General features: G+C 42.4%; 1 protein-coding gene and 1 long non-coding RNA gene across 8 annotated transcripts in view; one reads left to right on the forward strand and one right to left on the reverse strand.

Annotated features, from left to right (window-relative positions):
• Positions 1 to 17,007, reverse strand: part of prr12b (proline rich 12b) — a 61,872-nt gene that overhangs the window by 24,308 nt on the left and 20,557 nt on the right. For 5 of the 7 annotated variants that reach the window (XR_014919932.1, XM_085453022.1, XM_085453023.1 and 2 more), the window contains exons 2-6: positions 13,560 to 13,708; positions 10,688 to 10,849; positions 6,008 to 10,416; positions 5,694 to 5,906; positions 670 to 1,483 (exon numbers count right to left, since the gene is read on the reverse strand). Coding sequence is in view for 6 of the 7 variants with exons in the window: in XM_085453022.1 (XP_085309148.1) it covers positions 670 to 1,483; positions 5,694 to 5,906; positions 6,008 to 10,416; positions 10,688 to 10,849; positions 13,560 to 13,708 (5,747 nt within the window). In the remaining variant the exon portion in view is untranslated. The other 2 variants (XM_085453027.1, XM_085453024.1) reach the window with 2 other exon arrangements.
• On the forward strand, positions 3,800 to 4,405 carry LOC146710478 (uncharacterized). Its single transcript, XR_014919933.1, has 2 exons — positions 3,800 to 4,143; positions 4,229 to 4,405. It is a non-coding gene; the product is annotated as an uncharacterized LOC146710478 (long non-coding RNA).

Here is a 17,007-nt window from a genome sequence, read left to right on the forward strand (position 1 = left end):
CTCAGTAGTGAAAGACCGCGGTGATCTGAAAATGATGTGCAGGGAGTGTGCCATTCTCGGCAGCTGTAGTGACCCTCGACCTCCTGGTCAGCTATCGAGCTGGTGGGTAGCAGACGTCTCCGAAAACGTCGGAGCACTTTTGCAAATATGTGATGTCTTGATAAACCGAGCAGATATTTGGAGTTTACACGGCTACATGCTCGCCTGAAAATATCTTTAAAGTTTATTTTGTGACCCAGAAAGAATAATAAGAGTAATTTTAAAACTTAGTAGCGGCCGCCATTGTTGAAAACTGGAATTGGCTGAGCAGTGCTATGAATTCTGGGATATGGTGGGCCACGAAGGACACACCCGACCCATCCTTCAAATTCGGGGAAAAGGAGGACACATTAGTCGGCTGTATTTGGAAGAGTCTATGAATTTGGACGGCCTTGTGACATAATTGGTCTACAAATGCGGCCTCAGGAGGATGCAGCCCATGAATTTGGACACGACACATTTTTAGAAATTTGACAGTGGAGACAATGTTTTAACAGCGAGACACTAACATCTACAACCAAGCTGAAGTTACACATGTGTTAAATGGAGGCCATCTCACAGATGAGCACCACAGAACGTAACTACAAACTGAAGCTGTTAAAGAGGAAATAAGAGGACAAATATAAATACCATCATGGCCCTCCATAATCTGCGTGTCAGTTGCTGTATCCTCCCTCTCCTGCTTTTCCGCTGGTCCCTGCAACATATTGTGTGAATGCCTGATGTTTTCTTCTTTGCTTGCCATCTCCTCGCCTTCCTCCTTCTTGCTGTTTTCTTCTTCTCTTTCATGCTGAGATCCTACCCCCTCCATGTCCGACAGTGTGGAAATCATTTTTTGTTCCTCACGTGTGTTTTGTTTACTTTGTGTGTTATGCTGAGTGTGTGCAAGTGCCCCATCTTTTATGCTCTCCATACTAGGAATGAGGGGAGAATTGGTCTTGAGAGGCGGGCTGAGCGACGGCTCCTGTGGCGTGGGTGGAGAAAGCATGGGTTGTGCTTTGACTACTGCAGAAGCCACTGCAGCAGCCAGTGAGTGTGGAGTGTCATAGAGGGCAGAGATTGCAGATGAGATGCTCTTCTGCAAGTCCTGGTTCTTATTTACTGAATCCTCCTCATCAGAGGAGAAAGAGGGGAGAGTCTCCAGGTTTCTTTTCAGTTCATCATCCAGAGGTTTGCAGGGACTTTGGCAGCTACTGAGGGTTAGGTCTGGCCCTTCACCCGGGCTGCCATCGCTGAACTGTCCTGGAGGCTGCTGGGGAGAAGTTGGTGGTAGGGGAGGAGATGGTGAGGATAAGCATTTAATTCCTCCCCTCATAGAGGAACAGGTTTCTTGGTTGCCTCCATCATGTCTTGGTTCAAGGGCTGGCTGTACTTTACCTGTCTTCAGAAAATCCAAAAAAGAGGCCATGAAGCTTGGTTTGAAGTCCAAGACCTTCTCGTCAATCTGTAAAAAAGCAGAAGCTAATAACTGATGGTGTTATGACATAATAATTGCCAGCATTCACTTAGAAAGACTACAGTGGACATCTATTCAAAGGCTGTTTTCTTGTATTTGTGTCAGTGTGGATGGTATACTTGCACATAAACCACTACTTTGGACACTGATGTGTCCCTCCATACACATCAGTTGTTCACCTAAGTGGCTGCATTTTCAACTTGAGAGATTCTGCAGATCTGATTCTGCAGATCTTTGCTCCCCACTGCTGTCAGACTCCAGAACAAAGACTTTGCAGATGACCAAACACACACATCCACACATGTGAAATACAGTGCAATTTTACTTTTTTCTGACAACCTACTATTTAATTCAGTTGTATATAGTGTTTAATGCAGTTGTTTAAAATGTTTAATGCAGTTGTATATAGTATCCTATTCTTATTATCTTATCCAATTCCATTATTTTTCTTAATTTTTGCTACTGTAACTTTGCACTGTCCACTTTCTGCTGTGACACAACAAATTTCCCACGTGTGGGACTAATAAAGGTTATCTTATCTTATTTTAAGGTAAATGACAGATTTGTAATTTGATCCATAAAGTCCAAACCCTCCAAGTTTGCTATGATGTCATAAAACAGAGTATTTTGTGTCAAAGTTTACTTTCATGGGCAGAGCTGCGTAGGCCTCAGTGAGTGACTTTTACACAATATGCCCTTCAGCAAACAGTGAACCCACTCTGCAACTTCATATGCTTATCAAATATCTAGAAGAACATTTTACAAGCTAAGCTGTTGCAGGTGTGGCATCCCATTACTGTAGCACACTGCACTCTTTCGAACAATTCATTCTTTCACAACTGAAACAAACTGGCCAGGTAACTGACAACAGCTGAATTCAAATCATTGTATTGACCCGATACGTTTGTCCATGTATTGCGTATATAGCTCATAGCAAATAAAGAGACACCCTTTGTGCTGAATTTTTTACATGTGGACTAAACAACAATCTAACTTTTCCATTATAATAAAGTTTGTAAGAGCTGTGAAGGAGTTTTCCACTTTAGCAGTAAATACAGATCTTGGTAGTACAGCTTAACAGCCAGCAGATGGCACTAAGGTCTTGTGCTGAAAAATGCAGTAACTGGCAACAGCTGCCTTGGTGGCAGGCATCGCTCTCCTCTTCGTTTTGTAAGCCAGAAAAAGCTGGCTGTCAATCAGCCTCATCCACTTTCTTTCCAAATTATACAAATTAAAATAGAGTTGATGTTGTTGTTCTTTTGTTCCACTGCAGACTCTACCAGGGATCAGTGCCACGTTATTTCACAGGTATTGTCTAAATGCCTATAACTACCTGATTTATGAAGAAATGCTTCTTCCAGAGGCTTGAATTTGAATAGATGACATATGAATTATATATGAAGCTCCTGGCTTTCCTCATTTATGCAATGGACTAAAGGAACTTACTGAATTTGAGAGTTTCTGCATAGCAGTCCAGGCTTCAGGATTCAGTGAATTGTCAGTTTCTTTCTTCCAACCATCCACCACCAGCTGTTTTACAGTTAAAACCGTAATGACAAGGGTAAATAAATATATAACAAAGGATAGGTCAAACCATTACAGAGAAAGGTTAAACTTGATACCCAGTTTAGCTATAATGAGTATTGTTATTGAACCAATACTTATTGTCTCAGGAAATTAAACACGAGAAAAACAGCAATGTTTTTGCTGTACTGTCCTGCAACGTCGTTGTCTTTCACCCATTTTGAAGGTGGAGTCCTACAGACGCCAAGTCGGCACTTTAACACTTAGTCTGTTTTTTTACTTGCAGTGCTAACAACATTTACTAAATAATAAGAGTGTTGCTTAAATGTGCAATTACTTTCATTTTGGGGGAGATTTCAGGCGTCCCTTATACTGAGAATATTGATTGTACATACAGAGCATCTTCCCGTTGCCATGGCAACTAGCTTTCGTTTCACTCTAGCATGAAACTCAAAGTTGAAACTGCCATGTAAAATCAGTCAGCTTCCACTCATGGTGACAGTTGTTTCTCCCACACATTCACAGACAACACTGAAACCTCAGCACAAATGATATTACATGACTACAAGGATAAATCTGTTTCTGCTCATTGTTTATTCTGAACTTCACTTTATAACATGGCTCATAACTGAAGGTCTCATTCCCCCATCTTAAAGTAGTTTTTAATGTGTTTTTAAAAAAAACATTTTTAATGTAGGCCATTTAATTTACCTGCAAAGACTTACTAATGGGCATACTAGAATAAAGAGTTACAATTCCAGTTTTTATATGAATGTCACGGACCCGGCTCTGGAGGACTCGGGGGTCCGTGACCAGTTTTGACTGTTGTTATTGTTGTTAGTATTATTATTATTTGGTGATGTGTGTTTTCTCCACAATGCTGTGTTAGTCTGTGTCCCACTCGTATGTATAGGCAGGGTGTGGGTGTATACGTGTATATGTCTGCGGGTGTGGCTGGAGGATGGAGCACAGCCACCTGCAGGCCTGATAGGTGTGGCCCTGCGAAGGACTGGCCACACCTGAAGTTCCTGCCACACCTGTTGGTGATCAGGGCTCGTCGGGGGAGCTACTTAGGAGAGTGTTGGAGCTCCCACCGGCGCGGGATCATTGAGTTATCGTACCAAGTTAGTGTGTCAGCATATGTCTGTGTTGTTCGTATATGCCCGCCGAGGGTTAGTGTTGACGGCTGCCTCTATAGTTTCCCTGCAGGAGGAAGAGTGGTCCAGAAAGGCAGCACGCACGGGGTGTGCGGAAACACAACAGCGGGGAGCACGAGCACGAGCACAGACGTCGGAGGGAAGCACGCACACGGGGTTCAAGGGAGCAACGGGGAGTTATTGTGTTTACAGTTTTTCACTGTGAATAAAGAGCACTGTTTGCATCGCAGAGTCTGCGTTTTGGGTCCTCCTTTCCCCACATCCCCACGGTCTGCCAGCCAGACCGTGACAATGAATGAAGAAAGAAATTATACTGTCAGTAATTATAAGTAGTGTTTGATTTCCATGCATTTTAGCAGAATAATGAGCAACATTGTTGAGAAGAGCCAGAGAATTTTCTCCCTCAGATTCATTTTCATGACAAAAAGAAACAAAGAAGAAAAGAATGGGTATAAAAAAGAAAAGCAAAGAAGCAGACAATAACATAAATGTACAAATAAAGAGAAATATAAATAAAAGTACTGTTTATTATTATGTTAATCAGTTTTGTTTTTTTATTTAAATAAAAAAATTCTTCTATTGAAGTCTTTCTTCATTCACAAACGTTCGGTTTTTGTAGTTTTCTTATGGTGCTTTTGAAAGTTGAAGTTGAACAATATTTATTTAAAAAATTAATTTTGCTCTATTGTTCTCACTCTCTCTGTCTCTCATTAGACAGGCAAAGGCCTTCATCACATTTTTATATATAAAACATATATGTTGTATTATAAAAGGATAGTGGAATAGTCAAACAGCCGTCAGCACACAAAGAAAATGAATATTAAATAAAGCTGTGAAAACATTAAATGACTCAATAACAAATTGATATATAAAAATGTACACACATAAGGTCGTTTGTATCTACAAATACAGCATATTTACAGTGTAAGATGGAGAAAGTTAGACACTAATTAAAATTACTTACAGTGTTATGAATGTCTCATTTCTGTAAAACACCTCAAAGTTACCCACTACTTCATTTCTTTAAAAATATTGTTACCTGCTTATTCTACTAAACCTATCAGTAAGTATTTATGGACCAATTAAACGACAAAAAAATCACAAAAGGTTCATACTGGTTATGTGATTATTTTTTTAAAGCAGAGGATGGCAGATTTTATTCTCCCTATGTCTCTGAGCTCTTTTTTTTAAACTATTTTCTTGTTCACTAAAACAAAATCCACTCTTCAGATAATTGTGTTTTCACTTAAACAGTAATTTCTTTTGTTTACAGAATTAGTCATCTGGCTTTCCCATAAAAAAAAAGTCCCCCCATTCTTAAAATATAATCTGACTCAGGGGAGAAAACTTTCACCTCCGGCCTGCCTCGCACTGCGAACTTCCATTCAAATTTGCAGAATGACACCTTTAGACATCTGTTTCCAAAATGTTATAGTGTAGCAGATAAAATACACTTTTATCAGACATTTCTATTGCAGCTTTTATGAGAAGCCTCTTTTCTTCTTAGTTTTCTTTACCTCCTTAGCTCTCTGCTGATGTATCATCATCTCGTCTTTTGTCTGATTCCCCTCATTTCTGTTGTAGTCAACAGTGGTAGTGGGACCAGGACTCAAGCCCAGAGATGGTGCCGACCCCACCGATCCCTCAGAGAGAACAGGCTCACTGCTGGATAGCGAGTCTGTCCTCAACAAGGACTCTGGTGGAGACGTAGTGGCAAGGGGCAGTTTGATCTGAGAAAAAGATAGGTTATTAAGAAGAATCCAAGCTAAGACAGGTTTTACCCTGCTTAGGATCATGATTCCAGATTTACATACCAGATTTTCTGCATTACCTTAAAAGTTCTGACTGGATCTTGCTGTGGCTGGTGAGATGTATGCTGTTGTTGCTGATGATGCAGTTGAGGGTGGGGACAGGAAACATGTTCTTGCTGGTGATGGTGGTGATGTTGTTGGAGCTGCTGATGGAGATCCGCCTGCTGCCTGTGATGTTGCTGTTGATGATGTTGGCTGCACTGTTGCTGTTGGTACTGTTGCTGGTGATTATATGAAAGGGTTTGTGTTTTGTTCATATCCCGATGCATTTGCACTTTTCCTTCTTCCCGTCTGCCTCGCCCTCGACCTCGGCTACGCCCCCTCCTATTTTCTCCAGCCGCAGAGCCCATCAGGCACCTACAGTAAGGAGGTTCTGGAAGAGGACGTATACGTGGGCGACCTCGTGGCCGAGGAGGTCCTTCACGTTTTGGTTTAGTTGGTTTCCTGCCCCTTTTCTTAGGACCATCGTGAGGGGGGGGTTGCGAAGGGTGTCCAAGAGAAGAGTAGCTGGAGGGGTGGCAAAAGGCCATATCACCTATTTGTGGGCTTAGTCCACTTATTCCAGAAACCCCACCAGGTTTTCTACAACTGGACACCAAGTCAGGCAGCAAGTCAGGAAGCCGGCGATTGTTAAGGCGAATATCTGCTGGAACATCAGCTTTATCTTCGTCATCCCAAAATTCATACTCCTGCGCATAGTTTTTCTTTGTTTGAGGTTGTGGCTCACGTCGCTGTTTAAGCAAGTGAAATGAGCTGGTCCTCAGCAGTTTTTTGGGCCGAGAGGAACAGAAGATAGGAGAGGTTACACCAGTGCTGTTGGAATTTTCATCCACTCCCACAGTTGCTATCATCTTGTTGACTAAGCTATCCTCTTGAACTGCTGAATTCAATCCCATAATGGGAGTTTGGGATTGGATGAGGCCAAGCTGGTCAGTATTCACAGTGGAAGGAAGCTCATGAGTCTTCAGACAGTCATGGTCTAAGTGCAGATCACCATTTCCTGTTCTTGAAAGTCTTTGGCAGTACTGTCCAAATCCTTGATTGCTTTGATGACCAACCATATTATAGCCCTCTGCAGCATCTCCTGATTTTAAAGCCTCCATATCCTCTTGTGTCGGTCCGTGACCCTGGCTGAGGTTTTCTTGAGCACTGTGTCCTGCCCCCGCACAGCTTGATTTGTATTCAGATGAACAAAACAGATCCTCCATCTCAGGAAAAACACAGTCTGGAAAGCAGATTGAGGTCAAAGGTGCACATTGCTGCAGTTGAGCTTGAGTCTGTCCTACTTTATCTGTCTGGCTTACTGTCTCAAATTGATGCTGTTTGAGCTGCTCTAACTGTGAGTGTGAGAGTTGTGTTTCAGGATCTGTGACCTGGGATTGCTGTTGTTGGGGTGTTGCTAAATGTATTGTCATCTGTTGCAAGTGTGAATGAGTTATCTGAGTGGTAACAGACAGTTGATGATGAGTGTGCTGAGTGTGTTGCAGAGCATGGGTGTGGGGGTGGGTCTGAGGTTGGTTGAGATGGCTCAAGTGTGAAGGGGTGTATAAGTCCAAATCTTGTTCAGAAAGGAAGTCATGAAGATCCGATTTTGTTTGTTGAGGATGCTGGTGGGTGTTAAGTCTGTGCTGTTGTGTATGTCTGTCTCCTCTATCTCTTTCCTGTCCTGTCACAGTCATATCAGCTCCACTTCTGTCCAGAGATTTTCCACTGTCTGTACCATTGGCCTGAGAAAGTGATTGATCTAGCATCTGTAGTGGAGATACTGAACTCTGACTGGCTCGTGTTTGATATGTTGGATGGGTTCCACTGTAGTGGGTATCTAGACTCTGTGAGGACCGGTTCTGTACATGGGATTCCAACCCAGCAGACCCTGCTCTTCTAACTGAACCCATCATAGCTTGCTGGTGTTGCTGCTGTTGGTGGTGGTGCTTCTGTTGCTGCTGTGGGGCTTGTTGGGAATCCAGCTTGTTTTGGATAGTGTGAGAAGGGACAGACTGTAACATGTGAGTTTGCTTGGGATGGTCTGGTGACATATTCATCAGAGTGACAGAGACATGGCTTTGTCGAGTTTGCTGTACATCTGGTGCATAGTAGGCATTGTCATTTGCATCTGAAGGCTTCTTAATCTCTATATGAGAATGGCTTTGTGGGAGGGAATTACGATGACTATGCTGAGAATGTTGAGAGTGATGTGTATGCTGAGTGTGCAGAGAGTGCTGGGAGATTTGAGAGTGCTGAGTGTAGTGCTGAGAGTGTGTGGACACATGTGAAGTGCTATGAGGATGCTGGGAGTTTGGGTGCTGTATGTAGGGATCACCTCTTCCATAATGGACCGCAGAACCCATTAACTCATTTTGCTGATGATGCGAGTGGATGGTATGAGAATGAGAATCAGATATTCTTCGCACCCCTGAAGTATTTGACTTTGACATGATCGTGTCTGACCTGGCCTGCTGTTTCTTCTGTGATATTTCTAATGGTCTGTCTAAGCTCACTGTATCATTAATTGCCATTCCAAGACCAGAATTGCTGGTAATGTTATTGGTACAAATGACACTCTGAAGCTGGTAGAGCTCTTCTGATGTCTTGTTAAGATCGTGTGTCATTCCCTTGCTCTCCCCATGAAGGATTGGTTGAGACAGTTGCTCAGAATGTGGGTGATGTTGGGAAAAATGGGAATTTGAGCTTTGGGGACGTAGTAAGTGGTGGATAAGGAAATCTTCACTGTTTCCTTCGTCTTGGGATTCCTCAGCCCCCAGCATGTTTGTGGCCTCTGTTTTGGTGTTCGGGGGTGTTGACTGGTACAACTGGTTCCGAGCTTGTCGGTTATCAGGGAAACCTTGTGGTGAGGACATAAAAGTAGGAGCTGGGATCGAAGAAAAGTATTTATTTGCCCCTGAGCCTCCAGGGGACTGTACAGGTCGAGCAGCTACAGGAGAGTGCAATCCTGAATAACTGATAGTAGAATTGGTTGAAGGTGATGTACTAGACTCAGTCAGGTGATAGGCGCTACTGCCTTCATTACCAGCAGCCCCGTTCCCAGTTACCGCAGAGCCTACTACACTGTGAATACCAGGTCCACTCCCAGCTGATCCACTCCCATATTCAGTGGATGGAGTGTGTGGTTTTCTGAGAGATGTTGAGACAAAACTTGAGTCTTGAGCAATTATCTCTGCAGAGAAGGAGCGTTCACCAGAGCCTACACCCATGAAGTCTTTCCCCCCACTGCTCCTTGCTCCAGTGCTCAAATCCCGGACATGGGGTGAGTTGAAGCCATCATAATGCACATTCATGTGTGTAGATGGTGGCAGGTTGGGGGAATACGACTGAATGTGTTTCTGGGGAGGGGTCTGGTTTGGCAAGCTCGTGCTAGGTTTGGTCACAGATTGAGAGCCATAGGTGGACAGATATTGACTGGCTGCTGCTTGTTGTACAAGGGATGATGACACCACTGGGAGAAGAGGTGGTACTAGTGCTGACTGAGGTGTGGGTTGCTGAAGAGAGGGAGCAGACAGAGAAATAGTTCTGGTCTTTGAGCTAGAAGAGGATAAGGAGGTGGTGGAGGAGGTTGGTGGTGGAGTTTGTGGGGTATAGGAAGAAGACGAATAGTTACTTGTGGAGCAGGAACTTTTGGCACCTTTAGTAGTAGCTGAAGAGGAGGAGGGAGTTGAGGAGCTGGATAATGATGAGGTATAGGCTGTTTGGATGACAGGTTGATATATCTGGGATTCCATCTGTGGTGAGGTCTTGGGGTCAGAGGATAGGCTCAGTTTCCCCAGTGGACTGCAGGACACACCAGAATGCTGATAATGGCTGACTAGCTGGTGGTAGCCAGATGAACCACCAGAGCTGGCATAGGATTGTGATTGTAGGGTTGTGGTGTGGGCTGAAGATGAGCGAGGGTAATGCTTGATCACACTATCATGGCGGGAAATTGCTGTCTGTGGAAGTGGCTGAGGTTCAGGAAGAACTGCAGGTGGCAGGGCTGCCATCGATGAGGACATCGATGAGGACATCGAAGCATTATATAGTTGAGAGGATGAGTTATGAAGCTGAGAGGGCAACAGATTAAAGTGGGGAGGGGACAGGTGGCAATTGGAGGAAGTGGAAGGGTCTTGGGTCTGGGGAGTTGCAGATTCCTGGGAGCCCCGGAAGGCAGTGCTCTGGGAAGACAGCAAGTGATCAAAGCCCAAGCTGGACTGAGAGGATCTTTTGATATGTACCAAGGGATCATGTGGGGATATCAAGCCGTTAGAAGTTCGGCTAAATGTAGTTGTATCCTGCAGGGATAATGAGGGAGTGAATGATCGTCCAGAAAAAATGCTAGGATTCTGGTATGCAGAAAGGGCTGAGGAGGAGGGAAAGGAGCTTGAACCTGGAAGTGCCCCTGAAATAAAGAGGTCCGTTGGGGCCGGTGTATGCATGGCTACAGGACACAATATTACATAGAAAGTGTTGGTCAGTCTAAGTCATTGAAAAAATGAACTTCTTTCAAAAGTTCATTTTTGAAAAATTGTCATTTGTTTTACTTTTATTTTGAGACTACAGAAATTTTACTTTTTGCTTATAGAATCAGAGAAAATACTTTTAGGACTGAAATTTGACTTCGTTTTATTTTAAGTTTAAGAACTGGGACTGACAATAGTTTGTTTTTATTTTTTTTTTAAATGTTGTTCCTACAACAGGCTGACACTCACCAGTCTGCCAAGAGGATGTGCGGAACTGAGAGAGAAGGGAGGAAGCAGAGGGTGAGGGCTGTGGAGGCCGTGAATCCAGAACTGAAATCAGATTCATGACAGAGGGGTCGGGACCTGAGGGGCTGGCATGATGGAGACTGGAGTCAAACAGCCCTGACAGACCTTGCAACAAAATACAAACCTCAGTTACTTGATATCATAGATGATATAAACAGTTTAGAAAATCTTCAGACTTTGAGCTACCAACGTATCGCACAAGAGCAAACTGGGTTTTGGCATAAAAAAATAAAAATAAAAATACTGATGGTATTTACAAAAACCCACACAGAAAGCAGGTCTGGCCCGGATCTGGTGTCAAGTCGGCACTGCTGGCTGACTTCTGGCATGTAAAGACATATGTCATCCAGATATGGGCCAGGCCTGGCAATGATGCCACTGTCTATGTGATGGCTTGCCACATCTGTCTTGATTGTGGTTTGGTTTATGTGGCCAAGGCTTATAGAAAACAGGTCTGGCCCAGATCTGGCGTCACACTGGCACTTCTGACTGACTGATGTCATGGTAGGGTGTATGTCAACCAGATGTGGGCCAGGTCTGGCAATGATGGCACTATTTATGTTCCTATTTTCCCATTTTAGTTAGAAGACCCAAATGCCTTGTTGCAATACTATACTGCTACGGTAGCCAATGTTTCAAATGCAGGTTTGACAGGTTTGTGAGTGTACACTTTATCCAAAACCTAGTGAGGGTTGACTCATGTTTACCACTGGGTGGCTGTAGCTCAGGAGGCAGAGCAGGTCACCTACTGATCGGAAGGTTAGTGGTTTGATCCCTGGCTCCTCCAGTCTGCAAGTCAAGACTATGAATAAAGTTAGGAAGCACTCAGTTTAGATAAAGTGTGTGGTTGGGTGAATGTGGCATTTTGTATAGAGCACTTTGAGTAATCTGGGAGAGTAGAAAAGTGCTATAGAAGAATCAGTCCATTCACTGTCTGAGCAGAGTTTCGTCATGTTACTTTTGCACTATTATGTTCCAGCACATGTTGTTATTACATGGCTTGATTAAGGTACACATTAGGCTGACATCTGGGGCCAGAGCTGAAACTGTTCTGCAACTGGCCTTGTGCTGGCTCATGTGTGGGCCACCTCTGGCAGACCAGATCTGGGCGACCAAAGGACCATCATTCTTTGCGGTATGTGGGCCATGTGTAAGCACATTGTGTGGGTCAGATCCGGGCCATACCAATTATGCTATGTTTGAAGATGTGAGAACTCTGCAGAAAACTGTCTTTCTCAAGGCCCAAAATACAAGGAGGAGACTGATAGGTTTTGTATTGTTGATTGTCATTTATGCTTAGAAATATTTAACCATGTATGCTTAGAGGTTTATAATCAGTTGTGTAGTGGTAGGCTGTGTGATCTTTAACAGACTACAAAGCCTTGGTGTGTATTCCATACTAGAATGCACACCCACAGCCTGGAAACATGGGAGAGATCCTATCTTCTCTTTATTGATTTATGGTATAGCAAACACACGTATATTTCTTTAAGTAGAAGAGCCTTTTGTTTAGATGGACCCATTGGACTCCTGGCACCAGCTTTGGGGAGTCTTCACAGGGTCACATCTTGACCTCACACAAATCACACACACACACACACACACACACACACACACACACACACACACACACACACACAGTATTCTTTGTTCACATGTGTACCTATGTAAGATGTTATATGTTAATGACCCTATGCATATTCATGTAACCACAATAAAAGGAGTGCTATGGGGAGCCTGGCTGAGAGTCTGACAGAGGTCAAGTGGTGGAACGACACTTGGCTCCAGGCAGGTCTCCCTCATGTATGAGTAACAGAAAGAACTTTGGTGCCTTGGGTCTTGCTTTTTGCTGCGTAGCAGATTGTCCTTAACGTTCCAGCGAATAGGTTCAAGCTACAAACCTATCAGAGACTATTTAAACACCCAAACTGATTTGAATTTCTTGTGTTTGTGACACAAGCATACAGTGTTTGTGAGATACAATTTACGGCTAATTGCAGCGAGATTTAAAACCGAAAAATATCAAAAACAGTGTACTGATTACTGATTTTTGTGGGATATACAACATAGGCCATGGAGCTTAGCTGTTGTAAAATAAAACTGAGAAGCATTACACAGATATGGTTATGAATTTGTATTTCCATACATAGCCTGCTTTTCTTCACCTTTTAGAAAATAATACTACTTCTCTATCTCCATCTTTTGCCCTTGAGTTTTGTTTTTTATTCCAAAGAAAGAAAACAGTTTGATTTTTTTCTCCTTTTCCGTTTGGCATGTACATTTGTACTCCTTTGTTCCTTATAGTCCTAGTCCAATCTGTCTAGTAGTCTACCTTCTTAGTGCCTACCATCTGTGTGCTGAAAAAAAAACACTATACCCTATGGACGGAATCAAAACAATAAATCCAATATGGTAGTCAAAATATAGGAGTCATATCAAAACTGTAACATACCATAAAATACTAAGATTTATTTATATAAACCACTCTGCATTTGTACGTTATGGTTTGCATATCAGTTCAATATATTTCAATTTTCAATTCAATTTTATTTATATAGTGCAAAATCACAACAATGGTCACCTCAATGCATGTTATATTATAAGGTAAAGATCCTACAATACACACTTCCCTCCTACAATATCCTATAATTACTTCCCCTCCCTTTCCAGTTCAGACATTTATTTCACGTTTCTTTTTGTGTGGGTTATTTCTATTTACAGTTTTGTTCATATGATGATAGAAATAACACTGTATAGTTCACTCGAATATAATATTTAAAACTTGCATTTATACAATGCACAACCAAATCCTTACCTAGTGTTCGTCCACCCCAAGCTCCACCCCGTCTTGAGCTCCCTGGGTGATGACTTGCTGCATAGCCTTGAAGTGGGTGTGGGGTGCCATAGGTTTGACGGTGGAGTAGTTCTGACTCTGGGTGGTATGAGCGGCTCCCATACACGAGGCTGGGGAGCACATGGTTACTGAATTTGACTTAAAACTTAAACACAATTGCTTAAGTACAACTATATTCCATCAGAAGAAATTAAAAGTAAGTACCAATTAGCATGGCAAACAGAGTGCTTTAAATATCTTGGAGTCATAATACCTAAGGATCTTGCAGAACTATTAGAACGAAATTACTCACCAATACAAAAGACAATTAAGGAAGATATAGCGAGATGGAATCTAATTCCATATTTAAGTTTATATTCGAGAATAGATTCAATTAAAATTAATATACTTCCTAAATTGTTATATTTATTTCAAACATTACCAACAGAAATTAACCAGAAACAATTTAATTAAATCCCCGGAGAGCAGCCATTTGGCTTTTCTACCTTTAAAACCCGGAGAGCAGCCAAATGGCTTTTAGCTAAGCTTTAGCTTCAGCCAAGTGGAAGCTAAATTGGCTAGTCATTCATATGTATATTAGGTTGTTACCTGGGAATTCTGGAGGGAGGGGAGTGTGTCAATGAGGGGGTGGGGGAGCTGCTAAAAGCTGTGAACTTCCTTTTGTGTTCGTCTGATGCATTCTAAATCATCCAGGGAAATAAATCTCCAAAAGTCACCAACTTGGAGTGTTTCAGTTTGCCATCTTAGGGAGAAATCAACACACATGGGTGTATGTCCTCTGTTGCTGAGATTTATTGATAAAAACAGTACAAAAAACCAACCATTTGTACACATATTTACAAATGGCCTGCTGAGTGGTGCACGGAGCATGTTCATTGGTTTATGGACCTCCCTGAACTAATGGCATTTATTGCAATTGTCATCTTGCGGGGGGTTAACAGGGTTCCATCTCTAAATGACTGCTGGTCAGCAAACCTGGGAAACCCACAGATAATTGGAACTATGGCACGAAACCGCTTCCAAGACATCATGCAACACCTACGCTTTGATGACAAGTCCACCCGCAGTGATCGAGCAAAGACTGATAAGTTCGCTGCAATTTCCAGTGTGTGGGGATCATTTGTCACCAACTGCATCACGTGCTACAACCCTGGTCTACATATCACCGTTGATGAACAGCTTTTCCCATCAAAGACTCGGTGCTGTTTCCTGCAGTATATTGCAAGTAAACCTGACAAGTTTGGGATCAAGTTTTGGGTGGCTTGCGACCTAAAATCCAAGTACATTTGCAATGTCTTCCCATATCTTGGCAAGGACCCCAATCGTCCTACTGGGGAGAGACTTTCTGAAAATGTAGTAATGAGGCTGATGGAACCATTCCTAGACAAGGGCAGAAATGTTACCACGGACAATTTTTTCACATCGCTTTCACTTGCGCAAAAACTTCTTAGACGGAAAACCACCATCCTCCAAATGTACTTGGATTTTAGGTCGCAAGCCACCCAAAACTTGATCCCAAACTTGTCAGGTTTACTTGCAATATACTGCAGGAAACAGCACCGAGTCTTTGATGGGAAAAGCTGTTCATCAACGGTGATATGTAGACCAGGGTTGTAGCACGTGATGCAGTTGGTGACCAATGATCCCCACACACTGGAAATTGCAGCGAACTTATCAGTCTTTGCTCGATCACTGCGGGTGGACTTGTCATCAAAGCGTAGGTGTTGCATGATGTCTTGGAAGCGGTTTCGTGCCATAGTTCCAATTATCTGTGGGTTTCCCAGGTTTGCTGACCAGCAGTCATTTAGAGATGGAACCCTGTTAACCCCCCGCAAGATGACAATTGCAATAAATGCCATTAGTTCAGGGAGGTCCATGAACCAATGAACATGCTCCGTGCACCACTCAGCAGGCCATTTGTAAATATGTGTACAAATGGTTGGTTTTTTGTACTGTTTTTATCAATAAATCTCAGCAACAAAGGACCTACACCCATGTGTGTTGATTTCTCCCTAAGATGGCAAACTGAAACACTCCAAGTTGGTGACTTTTGGAGATTTATTTCCCTGGATGATTGAGAATGCATCAGACGAACACAAAAGGAAGTTCACAGCTTTTAGCAGCTCCCCCACCCCCTCACTGACACACCCCCACTCCCCTCCCTCCAGAATTCCCAGGTAACAACCTAATATACATATGAATGACTAGCCAATTTAGCTTCCACTTGGCTGAAGCTAAAGCTTAGCTAAAAGCCTACCAGCCATTTGGCTGCTCTCGGGTTTTAAAGGTAGAAAGGTAGAAGCCTGGCAGTGCTACTGGTTAATGAATGGGATAAAACTTTGTCAAGATACATATGGCAAGGAAAAAGGCCCCGAATTAGATTCAAAACCTTACAACTTAACAAAGGAAAAGGGGGGTGGGGCTTACCTTCTCTTAGGGATTATTATTGGGCAGCACAATTAAGGCCTATGATATGCTGATGTAATCCTTCATATGACGCTCAATGGAAAGTTATTGAGGAGAATCTGACCTCCATCCCCATATAAGCTATTATAGCAGACAGAAGCTTGAAAAATTTAATAAAAACTATTGAAAATCCATGGATCAAGTTGACTTTTAAAATTTGGGAAACAGTAATAAAAAAATAGAAACTAGAAGAGGATATAGCAGTTCTTAAGTGGTGTGCATATGACACACATTTCGCTCCAAATAAATTGGACACCAGATTCAAAGATTGGACAAATAAAGGATTAACAGCTTTATGTATGGTAATGGAGGAAGGCAGACTAATTAGTTTTGATCAAATGAAAGATAAATATTCATTAGAAACACAGGATTTTTATAGATGTCTACAGATGAGGCATTTTGTGAACAAAAAGATAAAAGCTAAGGCTGAACTAAGTAAACAGCTGCTAGACGTATTTAAAAGGGCAGTTCAAATAAAAACAGAGGTATTATAGGTGACCTCTATAAAGGATTGACAAATATGAAATTACACTTGACTTTATATATTAAAACAAAATGGGAAATGAAGGGAGGAATAGAGATAAAGGAGGAAGAGTGGACAACAATATGGGCATATCAATGGAAATGTAGCAGCTCACAGAGCTGGCGGGAATTTGGGTGGAAATGCCTGATAAGATATTTTATTACACCTCACCAAAAATCTCACTATGAAGGTAACCCTCCCGCTTGCTGGAGAAATTGTGGAAATACAAATGCAAATCACTATCATATTTTCTGGGACTGTCATGTTATTAAAACTTATTGGAAGGGAATACATGCAGCGATACACGAGACATTTGGAAGATATTTACTTTTGGAAAGTAAAACTCTACGTTTTGGACTTATGCCAGAAGGATGGACAAAGAACGATAAATACTTGTTTAATATTTTACTGGCAGCAGGA

The sequence above is a fragment of the Copadichromis virginalis genome, linkage group LG4 (genome assembly GCF_057382275.1).
Source record: "Copadichromis virginalis isolate Kocher_CV1m ecotype Utaka linkage group LG4, C_Virginalis_male_GT1.1, whole genome shotgun sequence".
NCBI classification, from domain to species: domain Eukaryota; kingdom Metazoa; phylum Chordata; class Actinopteri; order Cichliformes; family Cichlidae; genus Copadichromis; species Copadichromis virginalis.